This window comes from Haliotis rufescens, unplaced genomic scaffold (genome assembly GCF_023055435.1).
Source record: "Haliotis rufescens isolate VD_foot unplaced genomic scaffold, xgHalRufe1.0.p SCAF_157, whole genome shotgun sequence".
In the NCBI taxonomy this organism is placed as follows: domain Eukaryota; kingdom Metazoa; phylum Mollusca; class Gastropoda; order Lepetellida; family Haliotidae; genus Haliotis; species Haliotis rufescens.
The window spans coordinates 200,951-228,759 of NW_025963843.1; the positions used below are offsets into that span (position 1 = coordinate 200,951).

At 42.9% G+C, this 27,809-nt stretch overlaps 1 protein-coding gene across 12 annotated transcripts in view; it reads left to right on the plus strand.

Moving 5' to 3' along the window:
* The window catches only part of LOC124124191 (inositol 1,4,5-trisphosphate receptor type 1-like), a 193,875-nt gene extending 166,455 nt beyond the window's left edge, over positions 1-27,420 (plus strand). For 11 of the 12 annotated variants that reach the window (XM_046487300.2, XM_046487295.2, XM_046487302.2 and 8 more), the window contains 14 exons: positions 7,102-7,224; positions 8,075-8,182; positions 9,542-9,734; positions 11,586-11,594; positions 13,442-13,564; positions 14,572-14,744; positions 15,260-15,424; positions 16,324-16,525; positions 17,267-17,365; positions 17,872-18,023; positions 18,373-18,538; positions 19,444-19,604; positions 21,551-21,712; positions 22,674-27,420. In XM_046487300.2, coding sequence (XP_046343256.1) covers positions 7,102-7,224; positions 8,075-8,182; positions 9,542-9,734; positions 11,586-11,594; positions 13,442-13,564; positions 14,572-14,744; positions 15,260-15,424; positions 16,324-16,525; positions 17,267-17,365; positions 17,872-18,023; positions 18,373-18,538; positions 19,444-19,604; positions 21,551-21,712; positions 22,674-22,745 — 1,908 coding nt within the window. In that variant the 3' untranslated portion in view covers positions 22,746-27,420. The remainder of the gene's footprint in view (positions 1-7,101; positions 7,225-8,074; positions 8,183-9,541; positions 9,735-11,585; positions 11,595-13,441; positions 13,565-14,571; positions 14,745-15,259; positions 15,425-16,323; positions 16,526-17,266; positions 17,366-17,871; positions 18,024-18,372; positions 18,539-19,443; positions 19,605-21,550; positions 21,713-22,673) is intronic. The other variant, XM_048396591.1, reaches the window with a different exon arrangement.
* The last annotated feature ends 389 nt before the right edge of the window (positions 27,421-27,809 follow it).

Consider the following 27,809-nt stretch of genomic DNA (forward strand, 5'->3'; position numbering starts at 1 on the left):
AGCTGGTAGGTACATCCTACATCACTCCACACAGCTGGTAGGTACACCCTGTATCACCCCACACAGCTGGTAGGTACACCCTATATCACCCCTCACAGCTGGTAGGTAGATCCTATATCACCCCTCACAGCTGGTAGGTACACCCTGTATCACCCCACACAGCTGGTAGGTACACCCTATATCACCCCACACAGCTGGTAGGTACATCCTACATCACTCCACACAGCTGGTAGGTACACCCTGTATCACCCCACACAGCTGGTAGGTACACCCTGTATCACCCCACACAGCTGGTAGGTACACCCTATATCACCCCACACAGCTGGTAGGTACATCCTACATCACTCCACACAGCTAGTAGGTACACCCTGTATCACCCCACACAGCTGGTAGGTACATCCTACATCACTCCACACAGCTGGTAGGTACACCCTGTATCACCCCACACAGCTGGTAGGTACATCCTACATCACTCCACACAGCTGGTAGGTACACCCTTTATCACCCCACACAGCTGGTAGGTACACCCTGTATCACCCGAAACAGCTGGTAGGTACATCCTACATCACTCCACACAGCTGGTAGGTACATCCTGTATCACCCCACACAGCTGGTAGGTACATCCTGTATCACTCCACACAGCTGGTAGGTACACCCTATATCACCCTAAACTGCTGGTAGGTACACCCTATATCACCCCTCACAGCTGGTAGGTACACCCTGTATCACCCCTCACAGCTGGTAGGTACACCCTATATCACCCCTCACAGCTGGTAGGTACATCCTATATCACCCCACACAGCTGGTAGGTACACCCTGTATCACCCTAAACAGCTAGTAGGTACACCCTATATCACCCCACACAGCTGGTAGGTACACCCTATATCACCCCTCACAGCTGGTAGGTACACCCTGTATCACCCCTCACAGCTGGTAGGTACACCCTATATCACCCCTCACAGCTGGTAGGTACACCCTGTATCACCCCTCACAGCTGGTAGGTACACCCTATATCACCCCTCACAGCTGGTAGGTACACCCTGTATCACCCCTCACAGCTGGTAGGTACACCCTATATCACCCCTCACAGCTGGTAGGTACACCCTATATCACCCCTCACAGCTGGTAGGTACACCCTGTATCACCCCTCACAGCTGGTAGGTACACCCTATATCACCCCACACAGCTGGTAGGTACACCCTGTATCACCCCACATAGCTGGTAGGTACATCCTATAGCACCCCTCACAGCTGGTAGGTACACCCTATATCACCCCACACAGCTGGTAGGTACACCCTGTATCACCCCTCACAGCTGGTAGGTACACCCTGTATCACCCCTCACAGCTGGTAGGTACACCCTATATCACCCCACACAGCTGGTAGGTACATCCTATATCACCCCACACAGCTGGTAGGTACACCCTATATCACCCCACACAGCTGGTAGGTACACCCTGTATCACCCCTCACAGCTGGTAGGTACACCCTATATCACCCCACACAGCTGGTAGGTACATCCTATATCACCCCACACAGCTGGTAGGTACACCCTATATCACCCCTCACAGCTGGTAGGTACACCCTGTATCACCCCTCACAGCTGGTAGGTACACCCTATATCACCCCACACAGCTGGTAGGTACATCCTATATCACCCCACACAGCTGGTAGGTACACCCTATATCACCCCACACAGCTGGTAGGTACACCCTGTATCACCCCTCACAGCTGGTAGGTACACCCTGTATCACCCCTCACAGCTGGTAGGTACACCCTATATCACCCCTCACAGCTGTTAGGTACACCCTATATCACCCCACACAGCTGGTAGGTACACCCTATATCACCCCTCACAGCTGGTAGGTACACCCTATAGCACCCCTCACAGCTGTTAGGTACTCCCTATATCACCCCACACAGCTGGTAGGTACACCCTATATCACCCCTCACAGCTGGTAGGTACACCCTATATCACCCCTCACAGCTGGTAGGTACATCCTATATCACCCCACACAGCTGGTAGGTACATCCTATATCACCCCACACAACTGGTAGGTACACCCTGTATCACCCCTCACAGCTGTTAGGTACTCCCTATATCGCCCCACACAGCTGGTAGGTAGATCCTATATCACCCTACACAGCTGGTAGGTACATCCTGTATCACCCCACACAGCTGTTAGGTACTCCCTATATCGCCCCACACAGCTGGTAGGTAGATCCTATATCACCCTACACAGCTGGTAGGTACATCCTATATCACCCCACACAGCACATACACCTAAGCCTCTTTAACATTAAATGTCTATGTATGCGTAATGCTGCTGTATATAGCCTATGAGATATACAGTTGTCAGTTTGTTTTATGTTTTATTCTTGCCTCAACAAATTGAAAAAACTTAGAATATATGGATTTAAGAACTGTTTTGAATCATATTAATAATATTTGTTATTAACACACGTTATTTCAGTTTCAACTGAATGCCATACATTTTAATTGTCTTTTATCTTTATTTTCCATGAACAAACTGAAGTCTATGAAATAACATCTTATGTCTCATCTCAACAGTTCATGCCCGTTCCTTTATAAGGTTTGAGTCCCGGAAATGAAATTGGTTCCTACCGAATTCACAGACTTCCGTTTGAGACTCTATTGAATGATTTACATGGAATGGCCGATGTGCACTGCATTATGATGTCACTCATTTATTATCTTTTGTTGAAAACACAATATATCTCTTTTTTATTTTGTGCAAATTGATACACCTTATCATTTATCCCTATGCTATGAATATCTATATCTTCCAGCTGTATTTTATAAGTGGTGTATAATACTGATATGTAATGCTTGGTATTGCCATCAAAACCCAGGCCAGATGATTGGTTAGGTTTATGACACAAGAGCTTTAAACTCCTCATGGTGACAGTACTGGTATCCACTGTGCTGAACATGAAGTGAGATATTATCTCAGAATAATGAGAGTAACCATTAACTGTTGGATTCATGTACGTCTTCAAATTTGGGGTAACAGAGACACAACTGATGTTTGTAGGGCTTGAATGACAGTTCACTTGGCCTGGATTTTGAAGGTTCCCATTAATAACATATATTATTTGCAGCAATTATTTGTTGGTTTCCCTAAATAGTTACAATCTGTAGTTGCTGCAGTAGCCTGCCTTGAGTATTTCATGGCCTGCTGGGTCACGTCATGTAGCATCTTCCTGCCACTGACTAAGTAGCCAGTAGTAATCCTATGTAACATAACTCAGTAATGACCTATGGTATGTTCCCTTCTCTAAAGTGATACCCATGGAGATCCGGAGTAGAATAGGTTTTCAGCAACCCATGCTTGCCGTACAAGGTGACTATGCTTGTCTTAAGAGGCGACCAACGGGATTGGGTGGACTGGCTCCCTGACTTGGTTGATGTATGTCATCGTATCTCAATTGCGTGGATCGATGCTCATGATATCAATCACTGGATTGTCCGGTCCAGACTGGGAAAATATTTTAACATGCAGTCATCTCTGGATCAGTGATGACAAGGAACTTCATAAATTTCATGTGATATAATCAGTAACAAACATTCCCAGCATTCTCTGTAACAAGAGAGAATGGTTCACTTGAATGGTTGTGTCCCTGAATTGTGCCAGGATTCGCTGGTTTGGGTTCATAGACCTGGATCACTAAGCTCCAACATGCTGTTGACATGCTGTCATATATATATGCTCACTGCCGAAAGGAATGCGAACCAGACAAATGGTGCATCTGGAGTCGTGGATCTGTGACGTCTGTGACGTCACATGTGATACATTCATGAGCATCTGTTCACACAACATACCAGTATGTTTGTTTGTGCATCAAACCTATCTAATATCTCTATGAATATGAGTAGGTCTTCATATGTAAAACAAGATGTATGGTATTTGCGTTTCTCTTGGTGGTGAGTATATAACTGAAATATTGTTCATAGCTGCATTAAACCTAACTGACTCACTCACTCACTCACTGAGTGTAACAAAACAAAGCCCTAAACGTACAGTTTCCGGTTGTTGAGACTGACTGATGTTATTGTCCTGATTTCCACAGGTGGACGCCATGAAACAAGTGTTTAGACAGGCAGTCTATGACGGCAACATTTTATTGTCTAAGGTCTCTCGTGTGATGATCAGAGCCTGTTTGTATTGAGGGCCTGGCTTGCTTGTTGTGTTTTCACTTCCAGTTATTTTCAGTTAGATTTCTATTGTTTTTCTGGTGTAGATAGATTGTCAAACAAGTCATTGTGGCTTGACAAAGATGGAGTGTGTTTTCAAGTGTAGTTAGATTGTCAAACAAGCCACTCTGGCTTCACAAAGGTGGGGTGTGTTTTCGGGTGTAGATAGATTGTCAAACAAGCCACTGTGGCTTGACAAAGGTGGGTTTGTTTTTTGGTGTAGATAGATTGTCAAACAAATTGTTGCTTGACAAAGGTGGGGTATGTTTTCCAGTGTAGATAGAGTGTCAAACAAGCCACTGTGGCTTGACAAAGGTGGGTTTGTTTTTTGGTGTAGATAGAGTGTCAAACAAGCCACTGGGGCTTGACAAAGGTGGAGGGTGTTTTCTGGTGTAGATAGAGTGTCAAACAAGCCACTGTGGCTTGACAAAGGTGGGGTGTGTTTTCTGGTGTAGATAGATAGTCTTTACAGTGATGGGTATGTTTGATGTGAGAGATGATGTGTATATAGGAATTTGTGTGTATGAACTTGGTAAACAGGGGTAGGCCAAAGTAGAGTTATTTAGGGACGGTGGTCGAGTTCGGAAGAGGAGAAGGGGTTTATTTGGTGCGGGAACTTTGATTTAGGTGACTGGGAGGATGGGTGTTATCTGTGGCTGGTGATTATACTGTGTGTTTGATCACTTCCTAAGTAGTCTCACTGTTTCACTGCTTGAGTTTTTCGTAAGCATGTTTGTGAAGTGGGCGGAGCTTTCAGTAAAGCAGCAGTTGAAATTGGTCATCTGCTATGAAACAAAATGTTGGATTATTTTCTGATGGCATCTTCTGAGTGCAAGAGTTTCAAATTTAAATTAAATATTGCTTTGGCTTTAGATGACTGACTGAAATCTCTCCCCCCACTCAACAGGGATTCCAGAAGAATATAGTCCCCATGAATGGTTATCCTGTTTAATGAAGTGAGATTCGACTAGATATATCGTTGTGCTTTGTTGGTGCTGACAGCTGCACTGGGTGTTCAGCCCTATGGACAAAGTGTCTGGCAGTATGGTGTTCCTGATTCATGGAGACTCGGACACTAATTGATGCTGCCTTTGAACAGCGGTGTCTCCGATTGTGCTGCGATCTGACCTATGACCTCTGGCTGATGGTTCCTTGATCTGACTGACGGTGCCTCTGACAAATGGTGCCTCGGCCAACGATGCCAATATCCCATGGTGCCTTTGAACAATGGTGTCGCTGGTGTCTCAGAGCAGTTTATCTCAGACCGATAGGGTCTTTGGCCGATGGTGCCACAATCTGTAAGATAGTGTCTCAGACCAATTTGCCTCAAGCTGCTAGTGTCAGACTGATAGTGCCTATGGTCAATGTGGTCTTAGACCGATGGTGTCTTAGACACTGGTCTCTCAGACCAATGGTGCCACAATCTGACAGATTGTGTCTGGCCGATGGTATCTCTGATCAATGCTGCCTGTGAACAATGGTACAATGAACCACTGTACAATAGTGTTTCTGATGGATGAAGCTAATGTGTGATGTGCCACTAGACAACATGATGTCTGCTGTAGTTTGACAAATGACCACCCAACCCAAATTTATTGGTAGGCTTTCATTCTAGAGTTTATTAGTGTTTCTTTTATTTTCACACTTGAGGTACCACCTAGAAATAGTTTTGTATCTTTTGTATCGATTTTTATATATATATATGATTTCTGTATTATCTAAGACCATGTGCGGCGTTTTGGTTTATGTCATTTGTTTGGTCTGTATTTGACTTTGTTATTCGCAACTCATCTCTCTTTTTTATTTTACTCCTTGCTTATTTGGTGCATGGAAGGTGTTGGCTCTCCAAATACATCATGGATGTACTGGTAGCACGTCAAATACATCATGGATGTACTGGTAGCACTTCAAATACATCATGGATGTACTGGTAGCACTCCAAATACATCATGGATGTACTGGTAGCACTTGCAGGAAGGTTAATAATAAAGGCAGTACTGACTGAGAGTGTGCAACTGCAAGATAACACTCGAGCCTCACTAACTGAAAATGTATCACTTACTTAGAAGTAAATGTATTGGCATTCTGGCCCCAGCACCCTGCTTGTTCTGTTAACAAAGTTTAACTGTAATATATTCCAGCTATTTTATGAAGAGTGTCTGTTTATAAATGTCAGTCCGAAGTTGTGTGATGGCAAGGATGTAACGTCTTGTAACGGCTCCTGCTATTATTAAGTGTGATACACAGGTTGATGATGTTTGTTATGGAGAAATGAAGTAGCATTTCCTTTAATCAACTGATATTAGTACTATTGAATTGCTGATGTGTGGGTGCCTGGTCCGAACTTTCCCTCACTTGACATCCCCTGTTTGGATGCTCTCAGTGCATGTACTCCAGTGTTGTCTATCTTGGCTTTAGTGACAACAGACAGTGGCATGGTGTGATATAGTCTATATACTTCATGTTGTCATGGTGACAAATGTGGAATAACTGAGATTCATGGCATGTAGTATGTAGTATACTACTAGAATCATATTAAAATTCTTAATGGAAATAATGAAGACAGTATTTCTAATATTTACAATTCATCTGTATGTCGATGTTTAGAGAACTATGATGAATTTCTCAACACCTCATGACAAAGATTGTACATAGTACTTATTTAACTTATTTTATGCACACTTTGTGCACTAGAATAAAATCCTGCCTTGCAGAGTATGAGACTTCTGTTTATTATGCACTATATCTCACAGATTCTGTTGTTATTGCACAGAATTTGTTAATGTTTTTATCACATTGAAATATTTGGATGAGAGCATCATGATTCATGACTAGGGCGGAGGATGTTTTGTCAGGGCTTGTGATGCTGTGTTGTGTGTTGTGCAGGTCGATGTTGCGAAGCAGGCGTTTCACCGAGAGGACACTGTAGAGGACGATGAGAAGGAGGATGAGGAGAGGGATGCGTCCCCCAAAGCTGTCGGACACAACATCTTTATCCTCGCTCACCAGGTTCGGTATTTAACTAACACAAGTGCTGCTGTCTACTTTAGCCTGTATGGAGTCTGGGTTCTAATGGAGGGGTTGTGGGATAGCCTACTGGTTAAAGCATTGGCTCGTCACACCAAAGATTTAGGTTTGATTCCCACATGGGTACAATATGTGCAGCCCATTTCTGGTGTCCCTTGCCGTGATATTGCTGGAATAATGCTAAAAGCAGCGTAAAACCATACTCACTCACAATTGCTCACAATATCAAACACTGGTTTGTCTCGTCCAAATTTTATTATTTACAGGCAGATGTCATGTTTGGTATGTTGCTGACTTTGACTTCACTCAACAAAAAAAGCCAAACTTTACAATTGTAGAAACTAACACTATCCTTATGATGCCTTAACTATTGTGCAATTCTTCAAGGACCAGAGGACAAGTGCCAATTTCTAACACTGCTTTACAATTGCATTACCAAAGATCTTAAATCACTGGCTGGTCATAAACCAATAGGTCTTATACAATAGTGTAACATGTTTTATGTGTTTCACGCAGAAGTTTTTGGTTGATGATAACAAATCTTCAGTCACTGGGATAATCAAGGCTGTATTTGCACACAGAGCAAGGTTATTTTACATCGTGTGTTTAAGTATGTCCCCTGGAGAATGCGTCAGATTTCTTCCAGGACACAGCCATCACGGACTATGCCGTCGCCTCATATTCACAAATAACACATGACAATATATGATGCTTAACAGGTTTTAAGGAAGCTAGGGTCAACTGTATTTAAATTATTTATGTCAAATATCATTCCAACATGTTGAGAAGTCTCGGTTCCGGGGATCAACGTGAATCTATCTCTTTCCTTCAGTTGTCTCAGCACAACAAGGAGTTGGCAGAACTCCTGAAGCCGAGCGGGACGGATCTGTACGGGGACCAGGCTCTCAAGTTCTACGCCAGGCACACGGCTCAGATAGAGGTGAGTTCTACGCCAGGCACACGGTTCAGAGAGAGGTGAGTTCTTCACCAGGCAGACAGCTAAGATAGAGATGACTTCTACGCCAGGCACACGGTTCAGAGTGAGGTGAGTTCTACACCAGGCAGACAGCTCAGATAGAGGTGAGTTCTACGCCAGGCACACGGTTCAGAGAGAGGTGAGTTCTACACCAGGCAGACAGCTCAGATAGAGATGACTTCTACGCCAGGCACACGGTTCAGAGTGAGGTGAGTTCTACACCAGGCAGACAGCTCAGATAGAGGTGAGTTCTACGCCAGGCACACGGTTCAGAGAGAGGTGAGTTCTACACCAGGCAGACAGCTCAGATAGAGGTGAGTTCTACGCCAGGCACACGGTTCAGAGAGAGGTGAGTTCTACACCAGGCAGACAGCTCAGATAGAGGTGAGTTCTTCGCCAGGCACATAGATGGAGTACAGATGGTTTATGGTGATGAGCACACTTGTGTCCCTCTCTCAAGGATCAACTTGTTGTAGGTTTGATCCCAGCTTTACTTTATTCTTGGTCAACATCAATGTTTGTATGTTTCACCAAACACCTGGGGAAACAGGTGGTTGGGGACACCTTGCTGTGTGGAGTTGAGTTCCTTTAACTAACCAGGATCCAGTGATCATGTGTTCAAATCCCTGATTCCCCCTGATTATGATATTGGTTTGTCTGCACCAATCCAAGATCTTTATTTTTATTGGTTCACTAAAGTGGTATACATCTAAGACCTACATCACATCAGGTTTTACTCCCACATGAAGCTGACATTCCATGAATTAACTGAAATACTGTTCAAAGCAACATTAAGTCCAAGTCAATCACGAAACAGTTAAGATTCAGGTCTTCAGCAACCCATGCTTTCTGTAAAGGCAACTATGCTTGTCATGAGAGGTGACTAACTGGATCGGGTGGTAATGCTCACTGACTTTGTTGATGCATGTTGATCATTGTATCCCAGTTGCATAGATTAATGCTTATGATGTCATTCACTGGATTATCTGGTCCAGAATTGATTATGTACAGACCGTCATCATATAGCTGGAATATTGCTGAGTGCCAACAAGAAACAAAACAAAACAAAACAGGACTGTTAACTATCGTTGTCAACATGTGAGTCGATTTTTGATTTATAAAATACTTTAAGTTAATGTAACACTTATGATACTTGTTATATTTATTGTTAGAGACATGACTGATGAAGACATACAGTTCATGCAATACACAAATAGGGTGGATTAGCTTGGATCAGCGAGCAGACACCTATGTTCATCATGTGACTGTTGAGTCAAGTTGTAAGTGTTGTGAAGAATTGTTCACTCTGTACGTGTGTGACAGATCGTGCGTCAGGACCGGACGATGGAACGGATCGTGTTCCCCATCCCGGAGATCTGTGAGTACTTAACAGAGGAGACAAAGGTGAAGGTCTTCAACACGACAGAGAGAGACGAGCAGGGCAGCAAGGTGGCCGACTTCTTCGCCGCACATGAAGATCTTTTTGCCGAAATGAAGTGGCAGAAAATGTTGCGGGGTGAGTAGCTCATTTGAAAGTACTTGTATAAGTTCAATGTAAAGATTTCATGCTGATGTATGATTGTTTTTGTCTGTTGCATCATTTTTCACTTAGATTAAGTTAACATGACTTCTTTGTGATTTAAACATGATGATGAAACACTGAATTCTCCCTGGGGAGAATAGGTTCCCAGCAACATAGGTTGTTGTATAGTCTGGAAGGTAATATAAGGTACCAACGTTTACTACAATATCTGAAAAACTATCGGACCTACTCCAGTCAAAGTTGGTATGAGATTATTAAACAGTCATACATAACTGAATATTACATTTAAAGACAATGGGTGGATGAATAAAAAATCTGTCTATTTAGCTATCACTATATTTCATCAACAACCAGACCTGTTCGTCACGGGTGGAACAAGCATTCATTGTAACAGCCATCTGCATAATGCTACCCCTGCATCACAGGGCCATATGACACAGTTGAACCAATCAACAATGAATGCTCGTTCCACCCGTGACAAACAGGGCTGGTTGTTGGTGAAATATAGTGATAGCTAAATAGACAGATTTTTTATTCATCCACCGATTGTCTTTAAATGTAATATCCAGTTATGTATGACTGTTTAATAATCTCATACCAACTTTGACTGGAGTAGGTCCAATAGTTTTTCAGACATTGCAGTATACGTCGGTACCTTAAATTTCCTTCCAGACTATAAGAGGCAACTTGTGGATTGAGTGGTCAGGCTCGTTGACTTGGTTAATTGCGTGTCAACGTACAACAATGAAAGGATTGTTGCGCATGATATCAATCACGGGTTTGTCTGGTTCAGGCTCAATTATTTACAGATTACTGTCATGTGGCCGGAATATTGCTGAGTGCAAATTACAGCAACAAACAAACAAATATAAGTAGGTTTAGCATTCTGTTAAAAAAATCTCAGCCAGATTCACCCTGGAATCTTTTTCTTGATCTGCACGTGACTGCATGTCCCCCAGCCACCGCACCCCTCCCATCTCTTTCCCCCAGTCTGTGTGCATGCTCCTCAGTAGCAGACAAACCCATGAAGATCCGGGTTAGAATATGTCCTCAGCAACCCATGCCTGCTGTAAAAGGCGACTATGCTGGTCATTAGAGTAAACTAACAGGATTGGGTGGTCAGACTCTCTGACTTTGTTGATGCATGTCATCGTTTCCTTATTGTCTGCATCGTTGCTCATGATATCAATCACTGGATCGTCTGGTCCAGACTTGATCATTTACGGACTACCGTCATATTGCTGGAATATTGCTGAGTGCGGCTTTAACCAACAAACCCCCCGCCCCCCCCCCCCCCTCCCAAAAAAGTGTAGCTGACATTACGATTACCGTATTTGACGTAATATATGACGGCGATATTTGTTAATTTATTGGCAAGTGAACAATCACAATTTGGCACACCTTCCGACTGATCAATGTACACAAGACTTATTTATTTCGTGTATAAATCGCACTCGTGTGTAATATGCACCCTTAATTATGGGCAATTAAATTCTGGAAAATATATCTGTCGTTCATAATACGCACAGACTTTTCTTTTGTATCATTTCAGGCTGTCAGCATAAACCACGAAATTTACGATCTTTCAACTCTGTTGTTTTCTCACTAAAATTATATTCTAATAAGAGCCCCCTTTTTCTAATTTTGAGAGCGCCCTGGGCGCTTATTACGTCGAATATGGTAGCTTGAAAACTGCTGATGCTGCATAATGCAGTTGATACATGTTCAGTAGTAGAGTCCAGACTACAACGCTTTTTTGAATTTTGACCTCTCTGATTCTTTATTGTTTTATTCCTCATTTGTATCATCCTGTCATTTTCATAGGGGTAACTGGTAAGCATGGAGAATGCAGGCCGTCAGAAATTAATGTTTGGTTTCTCTGGCAAATTACGTCTGAATTCATGACATTTTGTGTCCAATGGGTCTTTAGAGACAGTTTTGTTATGCAAACTTAATGCTGAACATGTTTGAGAAACCAAACATCATTTCTGTTTTAGCCTATGTAGATGTTAATTACTGACATTTTAGATGTAGTTTAATAATTAACAAAGCTATTTAGTTATCAAATACTCAGTATCATGAAGAAGTGATTTTTCATTGTCTATAGAAAGATTAAACCCTCAAAACTGAGGGGTTGACTTATTACCAATAATCACACTCTGTTGACTACCATATATATATCTGGGTATTAGTAGACCAGGGGTATTGGCCAATCCCCCAACACAAATTACAAACCGTTATTTAAGTATCATCCACTGTTTAGCAACAGACAGTTTATGTTTAATTGTCCAAGGAAAGATTACACCCTCAAAACTGAGAACATATCTCGAGGAAGGTATGGAAAAGAATGGTATTTCCTTCGTGTTTATGAAGCATAATATCATATAATAGGAATGAAACTATATGTATTAATCTTGCTAATGGCTCCACCATTTGTAGTTCCAATATATGATATTTACAATACAGGAGCACACTCAGCTGATATTCCCTATTTATCTAGCATGCCCCACTCCTGCCATCTCTAACACAGGTTATCTACATCTTGTAACAACATTCTCACCCTATTACCACTGCACTTTAATATTACTTGTTTGCACATCATTATTCTAATGTCCTATCTCAGTTCAGTTCTGACAAAATTTGAAATGATAGAATACATTGCCATACTAAAGTTAAAAACATTTTTTTAAATATAATGCAATTTGACTCAACCGAACATGTTTGAAATGTTTATATGGCATTTTATGTGACAGTGGATGGGAGTTATCCCAGTCTGGGCACTAGGATGAATGGTGGACTAGAGACCTGTTCTGTCATCTTAGCGCTAAGACTCGTAACTTCCATACTATAACATAGTCGTATAATAGCGCTAAGACTCGTAACTCCCATACTATAACATAGACATATGACAGCGCTAAGACTCGTAACTCCCATACTATTACAAAGATGTATGACTATGACAGGGCTAAGACTCGTAACTCCCATACTGTAACATAGACGTATGACAGCGCTAAGACTCGTAACTCCCATACTATAACAAAGATGTATGACAGCGCTAAGACTCGTAACTCCCATACTATAACATAGACATATGACAGCGCTAAGACTCGTAACTCCCATACTATTACAAAGATGTATGACTATGACAGGGCTAAGACTCGTAACTCCCATACTGTAACATAGACGTATGACAGCGTTAAGACTCGTAACTCCCATACTATAACAAAGATGTATGACAGCGCTAAGACTCGTAACTCCCATACTATAACATAGACATATGACAGCGCTAAGACTCGTAACTCCCATACTATTACAAAGATGTATGACTATGACAGGGCTAAGACTCGTAACTCCCATACTGTAACATAGACGTATGACAGCGCTAAGACTCGTAACTCCCATACTATAACAAAGATGTTTGACAGCGCTAAGACTCGTAACTCCCATACTATAACAAAGATGTTTGACAGCGCTAAGACTTGTAACTCCCATACTATAACATAGACGTATGACAGCGCTAAGACTTGTAACTCCAATACTATACCAAAGATGTTTGACAGCGCTAAGATTGCATTGTAGAATGGGCCATGGCGCTGAGCCCTTACCTCCCTTTACCGATACAGTGTTGCTTACCTCACTTTACTGTCCCAGTGTTGAGTGTGTGCCGTGTTTGGTTCCAGCCAACCCACTCCTGTTCTGGTTCAGCAGCCATATGCTTCTCTGGGGCTCCATCTCCTTCAACTTCGCCGTCATCATCAATCTCATGGTGGCCGTCTTCTACCCCTTCAGCGACTCCAGGAAAGGTAGGTGGTCACTCCTGTCACATATACGGACAAATGTGTGGGATAGTTTAGGAGACACATCCTCATCACAAGATCATGTTCTCCTCTTCCACAGCAAAAAAAAAGTGTAGGTTTTCCGGAAATCTTCCAGATACCTTCCATTTTTAATCCGGCACGGATACCTTGCGTAAACCTTACAAAAACATTTGAGGGGTGCATTTTGTTAAATTCAGTGTGAAACACATAAAAAAAATATTTGAAACTTAAGGTATCGGAAGGTTTCAGGATGGTTTCCGGGAAACGGACACCTACACCTTTTTAGCTGCGTTCAACTCCTCATAGGCTGACTGTCCTCATTTCATGGGTACAATGTGTAAAGCCCATTTCTGGTGTCCCCCACCGCGATGTTGCTGGAATATTAATAAAAATCGGCGTAAAATCATACTCACTCACTCAAATAGAGGAAGGCATAGGTGGCTCCGAGCTGTGAGCACTGTACAGAGTTGCATCCCTTTGCCATACTATGAGTTGCTAATTGTTGGTTTCAATCCCAGATTGACCAAGATTATGACCCTCAGTCTTTCAGCTCATTGTACTCATTCATAAACCCATAAAGACCTGTTTCACTTCAGGCTTTCTTGCCTCATTAAGCTGACATGCATACAAAGCAGCATAAAACCAAGAATGGAACAAGCACGCTGAGTTGATGTGTAAGGGGACTCTGAGGACAAATTGGATTTAAAGTCTTTCTGTTACTATGTGTTGATGCTATTCGGTCTTGAAAACATTTCAGTGCACACCGTGCTGCAAACTAGCCTGGGCCCACGTGCACAAAGCGATCTTAGTGCTACGACCATCATAAGCCTATGTTAAAGTATAGGAGTTACGATCATCTTAGCGCTGTGACTATCGTAAGCCTATGTTAAAGTAGATCATCTTAGCGCTAAGGTCTTTTTGTGCATGTTGACCCACGTCCGTTTGCACCACTGGTTAAACCCAACTCACTAACTCACTCTCCTACCTTTCAGAACTGGATCCACGTCTGTCAGGGCTGGTATGGACAGCCATGTTGGTGTCTCTAGCCATCGTGATCACAATACCCCGACCTGCTGGTATACGCACGCTCATCGTCTCCACAATACTTCGCCTCATCTTTTCAGTAGGCCTCGGACCCACACTGTGGCTGCTAGGGGGCCTCAATGTGAGTCCTTCGAACATTCCCTCCCTACTCCTTAACTAAATGTCTGCACGTGTAAGTGTGTTGTATACTCAACGCCAAAAGAAACGGGAACCATAGAAACATATAGAGAAGTAGTATGTTAAGAGGAGATGTTCCAATATGTACCAATTAATGATAAAACCAACAGTCAGTCAAGTGTCACCATAGTGTCTTTATTCTTATCACGATATGCTGCACATGATTTCCAAACTTTACACGCGTATCCTGCACCAGACAAATGGTGCATCTGGAGTCATGGATCTGTGATGTCACATGTGATGTGTTCATGAGCATCGGTTCACACAACATACCAGTATGTTTGTTTGTGCATCAAACCTATCTAATATCTCTTGAATATGAGTAAATCTTCATATATTAGCCTACATTTATGGTATTCGCATTTCTTGTGGCGGGTGGACATTGAAGAGGCTGCCCTCATGTCTGGCATGAACAGCCAGCATGTCCTTCAATACTGACTCTTGTATTCTATGCTGCAGGTAATCAACAAATTCATCTTCCTGATCAGCTTGATGGGCAACCGAGGAACATTCTCCAAGCCCATCAATGTGATTCTGACAGACTTTGAGTTCATCTACCATGTCATCTACTTGCTGCTTTCAGTGCTGGGGTTGTGTGTGCATGAGTTCTTCTACAGTCTGCTGGTGAGTGCCACACCGGAAACTCTCTCCAACAAACTGCTATTTAACAGAACAAAAGATGTGTGAATTGAGACATTTGCTCTCATAATTTTACACAATCTTAAGTTTTTTTGTGTCTTCAAATTTTTACAAGATGACTGATTGCATGGTATACTGGTTCTGCTATGGAATGTTATGTGAGGCAAGGACAAGCATTTTTGAAGAGCTGTATACAGTGTTCCCTCGCTATTGCGCCCTTCAACATAGCACTAATTCTGTTAATGTGTGCGGTGACACATGCCTCCCAAATTTTTTTAATGAACTCAAGTTTTAAACTGACACAATATTTTTTCACCATCACCCAAAAGCATTACCAGCTAATCACAGCGAGCACGTAACACTGGAAATACCAGTCAACAAATCCGACTTATTATTTGTTTTATCGTTTACATTAATTTCGGAGAAATCGTGTGTGAATCGATTGTCGGCTCTCCGCTCTTGGACGTGGTGTATATATGTTATATCTTCCTGCCCACAGCTCCTGGACGTGGTGTATATATGTTATATCTTCCTGCCGAAACTCCTGGACGTGGTGTATATATGTTATATCTTCCTGCCCACAGCTCCTGGACGTGGTGTATATATGTTATATCTTCCTGCCCACAGCTCTTGGACGTGGTGTATATATGTTATATCTTCCTGCCCACAGCTCCTGGACGTGGTGTATATATGTTATATCTTCCTGCCCACAGCTCCTGGACGTGGTGTATATATGTTATATCTTCCTGCCCACAGCTCCTGGACGTGGTGTATATATGTTATATCTTCCTGCCCACAGCTCTTGGACGTGGTGTATATATGTTATATCTTCCTGCCCAAACTCTTGGACGTGGTGTATATATGTTATATCTTCCTGCCAACAGCTCCTGGACGTGGTTTATCGAGAGGAAACACTGCTGAATGTTATTAAGTCTGTCACACGCAACGGTCGCTCCATCGTGTTAACTGCAGTGCTGGCCGTCATCCTCATCTACCTCTTCTCCATCATCGCTTTCATCTTCTTCCGTGATGACTTCCTGATGGAGGTGGACCCCCTGACAGCTGATGACAGTCCCCAACTAGAGGGTAGCCATTGTAGTCACATATACACCCTTTCAGGAAACAGTGAAAATCACATGTATTCTTATCGCTGACTTGGTTGATGCATGTCATCATATCCCAAATGCGTGGATCGATGTTCATTATGTCAATCACTGGATTCTCTGGTCCAGACTCGACTATTTACAGACTGCCGTCATGTAGCTGGAATATAGCTGAGTGCGGCCTTAAACAAACAAACAAGGTTGGCAGCAACCGATGCTAGAGACCCAGGATTGGGTGGACAGACCATCATATGATCAGTGCTCATGCTGTCAACCACTGGTTTGCCTGGTCCAGACTTGATTTTATCCATGCATCAATGTAGCTGACAACACTGCTGACAACAATCACTGACACACGTGTCCACCAACTCCTGATGAGTCTGTGTTGGTGGAGTGACACACTGAATCATTCTGGGACTATAGTCTCAGTTAGAAGTCTGTGGTTTGGTTCTCTTAATTCAGATATTGCCTGCTCTGAAGGTTTGTATGAATTTACCTGGCTACAATTAACAGTGCTTTACATAGGTCCATTGCTTTATCACTATTTCTCTTAGGTACAGGTTAGTGTTGCTGTTTTGAGACTGATTAGTGTTGTCCATAAGGAAATCAGCAGTTGATAATAGGATCCTTATGAATGAAACATTTTCTAACCTTTTTCACAAACACCGAGAATCAAGTAACATGTCCCATTTTCTTGCTTTCACCTCATGTTGTTTTGTTGTAGATGTTAACGCCACAGTGCCTGAAAGTACTTGTTCTGCAGGCGACAAAAACTGCACGCCCACTGGGTCGATTGTCAGCCAGTTGATCCAGGCAGGAAAAGGTGAGACCTGGTTTATCTCTTGAGGGGCGACTGCCTCCGTGGCCTAGTTGATAGAGCATCTACCCAGAGAGTGGAAGGTCAAAGGTCAGGGGTTCGTTCCCAAGCCATGTCATACAAAAAACGTAGAATGATGGTACTTGTGGTTTCCCTGCATGGCATTAATGGGATGAAACCAAGGACTGGTCGGCTCTGTATGCTGTGTCTGAGTGGGGTATCCATGTTAAACTGCGGCATGGTATCTCATTGGGCTTGCACTATAAAACTGACATCAGTCCGGACTAGTACAAGCAGAGACACGATGCTATGTAAGTGCAATAATCTTAATCTGACCTCACCATCTCTTGGGGGAGGTCTGGTAGCCTAGTGATTAAAGCGTTCACTCGTCATGCCGAAGACCTGGGTTCGATTCCCGACATAGGTTCAATGTGTGAAGCCCATTACTGGTGTATTGATGTCCCTCTCTAAGATGTAGCAAGCACACTCACTGTCTAACTGTGCATGGACAGATACACTGAGTGGAGCCGGGGCCAGCGACATGGAGGAAGAAGGCAAGCAGCGGACGTGCGACACCCTCATCATGTGCATCGTCACCTCTCTCAACGAGGGGCTGAGGAACGGCGGCGGCATTGGAGACGTCCTCCGTAAACCCAGCAGCAAGGTACGTACGGAGGAACACAGCAAGTGCTGTCTTATTCTGAACGTCCTGGACAGAGTCTTATTCTAAACATACTGGTCAGATTTGTAAAGTTTCAAGTTATATTGGCACTGACATCATAGAGGCTCCAGGCCCACTGCCTGTCCTAGCACATTACCTCACCTCACCTCACCTCACCTCACCTCACCTCACCTCACCTCACCTCACCTCACCTGTTCAACTTACTCATAACGTTCATATTCTTGATTCCTCAAACAAAACAATATATGCACGTAAAGAAACATGTACACCATAAATGAAATGCCAAAACTTGATATCCACTGAATTCTGTCTGAAATCTCTCTGTCCTCAGGAGCCTCTGTTCGTGGCGAGAATCGTCTACGACTTGCTGTTCTTCTTCATCGTTATCATCATCGTCCTCAACCTCATCTTTGGTGTCATCATTGACACCTTTGCCGATCTCAGAAGTGAAAAGCAGACAAAAGAGGAGGTCATCAAAAACACCTGTTTCATTTGTGGTATGTTCCTGTTCCTGTTCCTGTTCCTGTTCTTGTCATCCAGCCAACGGCCTCTGCTGATGGCAAACTGGGGATGTGTCATGTTTCTCAACTAAGCACCTTCTCTGTGTATATAAATTTTCTCTTAAACATTCTTTCAATGAGAAATTCAAAATCGCTATAATTTGAAAATGTTGAAAAATCTACCAGTAATGACTAATTTGTGATCATCATTTATGAATGACAGTTTGAAAATATCTAAGTAAAGTTCAAAGGAATTCTTTACCATATTACATATTAAGATTTAACTATATTTCTATATTTTACACAAAAACATTATTGCCAATTTAGAATTAATGGCACATTAAGGCCTTGAAATGTCTAGAGAAGCTCCTGACTTTGGTTGCCATCCATTCAGTATCTATCAACTCTGTAATACTTTGGACTCATCTGTATATGGGGGAGGTTGTCAAAGTGTACAAGTAGCATTTGTGATGCTGTTGACTGCCTCTGTGGTCTAGTGGTAGAGCGTTTGCACAGAGAGTGGAGGTCTGAGGAGATCCCTGGCCGCGTCATACCAAAAGACGTTAAAAGTTGGTACTTACTGTTACCCTGCCTGGCGCTCAGCAGTAAGGGGCTTAAACAAGGACTGGGCGTCTTGGAGTCAGTATACTGTGTCTGTGTTGGGCATTCATTTTAAAACTGTTGCATGGTATCTCAGTGGGTAGCTCTATAAGATCGGCATTAGTCCAGACAAGTACAAGCAGCCACACACACATGTGTGCATACATGTCGCTATTTAAGTGCAATAATCTTGGACACACTGTTAAACTCTATTTCATGATCACCTCACCATGTGACTCACCTGTATATGGGGAGGTTGTCACAGTGTACAAGTACTATTTCATGATGCTGTTTTTATTAAGGACTTGAGAGAGGTGAATTTGACAATCGGTCCACATCGTTTGAGGAACACATTCGATCTGAGCACAACATGTGGCACTACCTGTTCTTCATCGTGCTGGTGAAGGTGAAGGACCCCACGGAGTTCACGGGGCCGGAGAGTTACGTCTACGACATGATCAAGGTGAGCTACAGCAGCACAAGGGGGGCGTGACAGGATGTGAGACAGTGAGGGCATGGGTGAGTGAGTGAGTGAGTGAGGTGTTTGTTTGTTGCACTCGGCAATATTACAGCTATATGACGGAGTCTGGACCAGACAATCAAGTGATTGATGTCATGAGCATCGATTCACGTAATTTGGATACGATGACATGCATCAACCAAGTCAGCGAGTCTGACAACCCGATGCCGCTAGTCACCACTTACAAGCATAGTCGCCTCAGTTAATAGGTGAGTGAGTGTGTATATGGGGAGTGAGTGAGGTGATTGTGTGATTTAATGGGGGAGTGAGTGGGGTGATTGTGTGAGTTAATGGGTGAGTGAGTGGGGTGATTGTGTGAGTTAATGGGTGAGTGAGTGAGGTGATTGTGTGAGTTAATGGGGGAGTGAGTGAGGTGACTGTTAGTTAATGGGGGAGTGAGTGAGGTGATTGTGTGAGTTAATGGGGGAGTGAGTGAGGTGACTGTTAGTTAATGGGGGAGTGAGTGAGGTGATTGTGTGAGTTAATGGGGGAGTGAGTGAGGTGACTGTTAGTTAATGGGGGAGTGAGTGAGGTGATTGTGTGAGTTAATGGGGGAGTGAGTGAGGTGACTGTTAGTTAATGGGGGAGTGAGTGAGGTGATTGTGTGAGTTAATGGGGTGAGAGTGAGGTGACTGTGTGAGTTAATGGGGGAGTGAGTGAGGTGACTGTTAGTTAATGGGGGAGTGAGTGAGGTGATTGTGTGAGTTAATGGGGGAGTGAGTGAGGTGACTGTTAGTTAATGGGGGAGTGAGTGAGGTGACTGTTAGTTAATAGGTGAGTGAGTGAGGTGATTGTGTGAGTTAATGGGGGAGTGAGTGAGGTGACTGTTAGTTAATGGGGGAGTGAGTGAGGTGACTGTTAGTTAATAGGTGAGTGAGTGAGGTGATTGTGTGAGTTAATGGGGGAGTGAGTGAGGTGACTGTGTGAGTTAATGGGGGAGTGAGTGGGGTGACTGTGTGAGTTAATGGGGGAGTGAGTGAGGTGACTGTTAGTTAATGGGGGAGTGAGGGAGGTGCTTGTGTGAGTTAATGGGGGAGTGAGTGAGGTGATTGTGTGAGTTAATGGGGGAGTGAGTGAGGTGATTGTGTTAATTAATGGGGGAGTGAGCGAGGTGACTGTTAGTTAATGGGGGAGTGAGGGAGGTGATTGTGTGAGTTAATGGGGTGAGAGTGAGGTGACTGTGTGAGTTAATGGGGGAGTGAGTGAGGTGACTGTTAGTTAATGGGGGAGTGAGGGAGGTGCTTGTGTGAGTTAATGGGGGAGTGAGGGAGGTGATTGTGTGAGTTAATGGGGGAGTGAGTGAGGTGATTGTGTGAGTTAATGGGGGAGTGAGTGAGGTGACTGTTAGTTAATGGGGGAGTGAGTGAGGTGATTGTGTGAGTTAATGGGGGAGTGAGTGAGGTGACTGTTAGTTAATGGGGGAGTGAGTGAGGTGATTGTGTGAGTTAATGGGGTGAGAGTGAGGTGACTGTGTGAGTTAATGGGGGATTGAGTGAGGTGACTGTTAGTTAATGGGGGAGTGAGTGAGGTGATTGTGTGAGTTAATGGGGGAGTGAGTGAGGTGACTGTTAGTTAATGGGGGAGTGAGGGAGGTGATTGTGTGAGTTAATGGGGTGAGAGTGAGGTGCTTGTGTGAGTTAATGGGGGAGTGAGTGAGGTGACTGTTAGTTAATGGGGGAGTGAGTGAGGGAGATAGGTGTGAGACATAGTCTGTAGTCAGTAAGTTAGTGTTACTTTTGAGTGATTTGTCAGGTGTCTCTTTGTCAAATCAATTCTGTAGTGTAAGCATATGTCACATTGAGTAGCTGGAATTATTGCTTGTTATTAGAGGCACATGACCAGGCTGAGGTGAGCTGTGTTGTAAATGTCAGTGTGATGTATGGTGGCAGGACAAAAACCTTGACTGGTTCCCAAGGATGCGGGCGATGTCGCTGACAGCAGATGACAGTGAGGGCGAACAGAACGATCTGCGCAATCTGCAGGTGCAACTGGACTTCACAAACAAGCTGGTCCAGGTCCTCTCTCACCAGCTGTCGGAACTCAAGGATCAGGTAGCTACATCTCTCCCTCTCTCTTTCTTCTCCCCTCTCCCTCCCTCTCTCCATCTGGGACTCAGAGAATGTTATCCCAGATATAACATTTGTTACATTTGACCACTTTCTAAAAGGCATTGTGTGTTCATAGCTTTCGACCATGGGAGCGCTGCCAATTTACACTTGTCAGAGGGGTACACAAAGTACGTAATCTAGACTACCAGTTGTTGGACTTTCATTTTTTGTGGAATCCTCAGTGGCTGAGTGGGTTAGATCGCTGACTTTGTGTGCTGGCAATCAGGCACTTCACTCTGGCAGTGTGGGTTCGAATCCCGGACGGGACTCAACCCCCCAAAAGTACGAGAATCTGTACTTTACTCAGAAAGTGTTATCCCGGATAAATAACATTTGTTACATTTGACCACTAATGGCACTTTCTAAAAGGCATTGTGTGTTCATAAAAATGTTAGTTTCTACCATTGCTGAAGATCGTTGGTTCCATGGTCCTGGCAATTAGCATTAACGGGATAAAACAAGAACTGGTCAAAGTCGGTATACTTTCTCTGCACAGTGATTAAAATAATTTTAAAACCCACCAAGACGGGCAGGTGACCCACAAGAGTTGCCTGCCTAATTCAAAGTTACCTGCCTGCATTCAGACACGAATTTTGAAAATTCTCAAAAAAAGAAAAACGCTTCTTGATTCATTTGAAATAATGTAAACAGTTACGTGAGAATGTACGAGCAGTTATTATTAAAATGAACACGTAAGTAAGTAGTTTTAAAACTATCTGCCAGAGTGTTGGGCAGATGGAGGAAAATTCTCTCTCTTACTCTCTTACTCTCTATACTCTCTCTACTCTCTTTCTTTCTCTCTTTCTCTCTCTCTCTCTCTCTCTCTTACTCTCTATATTCTCTCTACTCTCTCGCTCCACAGTAAACAATCTTGATTCATCTAGTTCTCCTGTTTGTGTTTTAGATGACAGAACAACGGAAACAGAAACAGAGGATGGGTCTGCTCCAACACAACCCTGTGTCCTACGTCAACTAGGACCATAGACCAGCACCTTCCTTTCTTCATCACATCACCTACCCCGGGCAGCTCCAACAGGAGGATGACTGATGTCCTCGATGTCAATTGGGACCTGTAGACCAGCACCTTCCTTTATTCATGACATCACCTGCCCTGGGCAGCCTGGATAGGAGGATGACTGATGTCCTCGATGTCTTCATCACATCACCTGCCCCGGGCAGCCTCAGACCTCATTGTTCCAATGTATTACAACATGGTCACACTAATGGAGGGAGTGAGACTGTCCTAGTGCTGTGGTTGGTTCAAGCATTCAGTCACATCTGTAATGGAGTATGTTCTATCCTGCTGTTGCTGCAGCTAGTGCTCAGTTAGTCTTGACTATCCATTCAGATTTAGGAAAGTGTGTATGGAGATGATGCCAAGGTAGCAGTGTTGGATTCAGTTGGACGAGGCACCCCATGTAGTTAGTGTCAGGGCTCACAGATTATCTTCCACTCTGACAACCTGGACACCAACCAGGGATCCCATCAAACAGCCATCCACGTCCCTTGTCCATTGACTTCTCCGGAGAAGCTCACTCCCACGTCTGTGCATGTATGTAGGTGATAACGGCCAGATGGGCGTCATTGTCCCAACCATTCACTGCAATGGATGTCATCCAATTTCTTCACAGTTTGTGCACATATTTTTCTATCAAAATCAGAGTGTTTCTTCAATGAAGAATGCATTTTCCCAGACTATCTTAAAAGAACTTTTATATGAAAATTAAGACATTAGACGTAGTATGTTACCACGGTAACTGATGTGAAACGCCAGTGAGTGATATATGTATATGTGTGTGTGGTGCTGTACAGAAAGGCTGAGCCATGAACACAACAGTTGAACAATTTTACAAATATATTTTATCATGGTCACAAATTACGATCCCGTGATAACATTATCATCAGATAATGCTGTTGGTGTTGTAGATATGTCGTGTAAGAGGGAGACTAGCCCTGCTCACATGGCAGATGCAGTGTAGTTTACCGTAATCTCTCTGGTAGAAGACAGGGGTGGAATTAGTCATCAAAGAGTGACACAAATATTATTTTCTGAACATGTTGTATTGTTTGTACTCGTCATTCCTCTTCAGAACAGAAGTGGGTAAAAGAGGCATGGACGCAAATTAAGAATAAAAGTCAGGGGATGTTAAAATTGCTATATTTGGTGGGTGGCATGTTGTTACGAAATATGATCACAGAAAGACTCACAGATTTCAGGGCCACGTTTCTGCCACAGTAATGGCCGCCCCTTGTTACAACAGGTCGAAAGTCTACAGGAAACATGTTTTTTTTCCCAATTTGTGTTTCTTACCTGTGTCTAGAGAATGTTTAATATGTCCATAGATGTCCGCATTCTACAGATCTTGTAGAGACCACGCTATCACCCTACATGACGAGTCTTCAACGAGTCTTCACCGAATCTTCACCGAATCTTCACCGAATCTTTTCCAAGGCCAATTAATGTTTCACTTCCCCCAGTCTTCAAGTTTTTCTTTCATGTTTAAATGTTTCTTTGAATGCAAGAGTGGCGACCTGGTATATGTACATATGTAACCATGGTAACTGAGAATTAGTTTCCAAAGATGTATATGCAACTTTCCATGTTTGAATGTCCTTGTGTTAGTGATGAGAGTCTGGGGATTACCTTTGTCTGAAGCGAGACAGTTGATTCATAGACCTGCCCTACACTTGTTCCTGTCAAAATTCTGACTGAAATGCTCTCTTTTTGACCCCTTGTTCCTCCTTATTTATGTATCAATTCTTATTTAAAATGTGAATACCATTTTAAGAAAAAGAAACAAATCTAACAGACATATCATGTGTAAAAACTCTGTTCAATTAGCCAGTCAGTGATGTCAGGGCCAGTCAGTGATGTCAGGGCCAGGCAGTGATGTCAGGGCCAGGCAGTGATGTCAGGGCCAGTCCATGTCAGGGCCAGTCAGTGATGTCAGGGCCAGTCAGTGATGTCAGGGCCAGGCAGTGATGTCAGGGCCAGGCAGTGATGTCAGTGATGTCAGGGCCAGGCAGTGATGTCAGGGCCAGGCTGTGATGTCAGTGATGTCAGGGCCAGGCAGTGATGTCAGGGCCAGGCAGTGATGTCAGGGCCAGGCAGTGATGTCAGGGCCAGGCAGTGATGTCAGGGCCAGTCCATGTCAGGGCAAGGCAGTGATGTCAGGGCCAGTCAGTGATGTCAGGGCCAGGCAGTGATGTCAGGGCCAGTAAGTGATGTCAGGGCCAGGCAGTGATGTGTTTAGATTTATTGGGTGTTTTGGTGCTAAGAAGTTGCAAGATCCACAATACAAAACGATGTTCATCATAAAGAAAACATCTCTTGTAGATATTTGTAGAATAGTTTCTTTGCATATATTTTCCTATAATGAAATATCGATCTGGACTCAAACATGATAAAATTGTATAGAGAGTAAACTAATAAGCAGAATTTAATATATTGATTTTGTTGATTGGTGTAAAGAAATGGATACAAAGTATATATCAGCTGTTCTTTCTCCTTCAAAGTCTATGTTTTGAAAGAAGAGCTACACTAACACATCCCTACACAGTTCCCATTTGCAGTAGGTCAGAGTTGAATGTTATCCAAATGTCTGAGACAGCAGACTTTTACATAACTGTATGGTTTGATTGTCCAAACACAGGAATGATAGTCCAGCACGGAGCGGAAGAAGTCTGTGAGTTTAAGACTTGCCTGTTCTGGTGAATCCTTCAGATCATGCTGCATCTAGTAGAACAGTATAATGATATTCTCTTCACAAGAGTAGACCTGTGAAGACCAGGGGTAGAATCGGTCTTCAGCAGCCAATGCTTGCCATAAAAGGCGACTATGCTTGTTATAAGAGGTGACAAATGGGATCAGGTGGTCAGGCTAGCTGACTTTGTTGATGCATGTCATTGTATCCCTATTGCTAAGATCAATGCTCATGATATCAATCACTGGATTGTCTGGTCAACACTTGATTATTTACAGACCGCTGTCATATAGCTGGAATATTGCTGAGTGCGGAGTAAAACAAACAAACAGTACATGAGAAGTTCCTTTAATGTGCTGGGTCATTATTATGTCTAACAGTGTTGTACAGGTGGGATTTGACACCAAATCTGATCTGGCGGACTTGTTTGAGCCCAACAACACAACCAGGTTCTCTCTAGGGCCAGGTGAACAGGCTTGGTTGTCGGGGAGTATTTCCTGAGCAACATTCTATAACAGAAATATTTGAATAATGGTAATGTGAAAATGTCCCATTAATGAAGTGTTAAAACTGACAGTCACAGAGGTTAAACTGCTTGTTTATGGGGCTACAAGAACTCATATTTGATGTTTCTAAATATTCAATCATTAGATAACAGCTATCTTCCTTGTGTAATGCATTTCCTAGTTCAGAATATGCACTTTTGTATGCACTATTTTAATACACAATACAAATGCACACTTATAACATATCTATGCCAAACAGTCAAAATGCATTTATGTAGCAAGTTTTTAGAAAACAGTCACCATAGTGATTGAGCATTTGCTTGCAGGCTTTATGGAATACTCTTCCGCTAGCGCTGACAGTTCTAGACAAGGACTTCTGAATTTAGGGAGCGACAATTTGACCTTTAGGGAAGGGAGATAATTCAGTCTGGAAGAACTCACAAAATTTGGCCCAAAATGAATTGGATAAAAAACTGAAAAAATAAACACTGTGTTATGTGAAAATTATATGTTTCTCTGCGAAAAAAGAGCCCAGCCCCATAAAGGAATTACCGGTAATGGTTAGCCCTTCAGTTTTCACTGTCATTCAGATTGCCACTAACATTTCAGTGTAAGTCCCCTCGGGTATTTACTTGCAAGAGTTGGGCCAATGTCAATGATAAAATATCAGCTAGTCAGCATTTTAATAAGTTTTTAACAATATCACCCTTAGTAAGGATTGATTTTATCCTTTTAAAACTGAAGTCTTTTCATCATTGAACCCCCATCATGTAGTGTCTCAGGACTGTTTTACCCCACAGGAATGCTGGCTGTGGTCCCAAGGTGTCCTGTTTTATTGAATCATTGTGTTGACATTCCATGGTTTGAGGCAACGAGTTCGCTGTTCTGTTACCAGTTGTGAATTTACAATCCTGTGTGTATAAATGTTTACCTTTAGATATATTTCTTAAAACGTTAATACTTATTCAAACTTAACCACATTTCTACATTACTTAGAACATATCTCAGATTTCGAGAAGAGGCCTTCACTACATAATTAAAAATCTAGTTGTATTATCAATGTATTGAATGTTACAATTTATAGTACAATGCAATCATTTCATTCCCTCATACAACAGATTCCATATATTCCTAATACTTAAAGGATTTCGCTGTACTTACTCTGATTTACCCACCCTCGGATGCCATTGTCATAATTTCCAGATTTTATTGTGGGACTAACGTCCGTATTGATGTCATTATTGGCAGAGACCCTATGCTGAGGGTCTCTGTACATGGTCTCTGTTATTGGATATAGATCTGTGAGGGAGTTATGCAATACAGTATGTTGAACCTTCTGCTGCAGGCAACATCCAATGACAGCCCTCTCCTCGTGCTCTTCAAGTCAATAACCCAAGCCAAAATACAGTAATAAATATTTAAACTTTTTATATGATATAAACTTTTGTCTTTGTTATTTTGTATGGGTGTATTTTATAACATGCATGGGTAAGATGAGAATGGATGTTGAAAAATAAGTTTGAGTTGTGAGTGAGTGAGTATGTTTTAACATCTCTTTTGGAAATGTGCCCACAATAACACGGCAGGAGACACCAGATGTGGGTCTCACACTCGAACCTGACAACAAATGTCTCGTGTGACATTTTGCCTCTTGAATTAGCCTGGATGTTGACCACTTTCAAACGATCAACACTGGCCTGTCAACTGTCACCCTAGAAAGGTATACCATCATCTAGACTCCTGCCAGCAGGGCCCTGTTCCACAAAGAAATCTTAGCGCTAAGACTGCCATAAGTCTATGTTAAAGTATGGGAGTTACGATTGTCTTAGT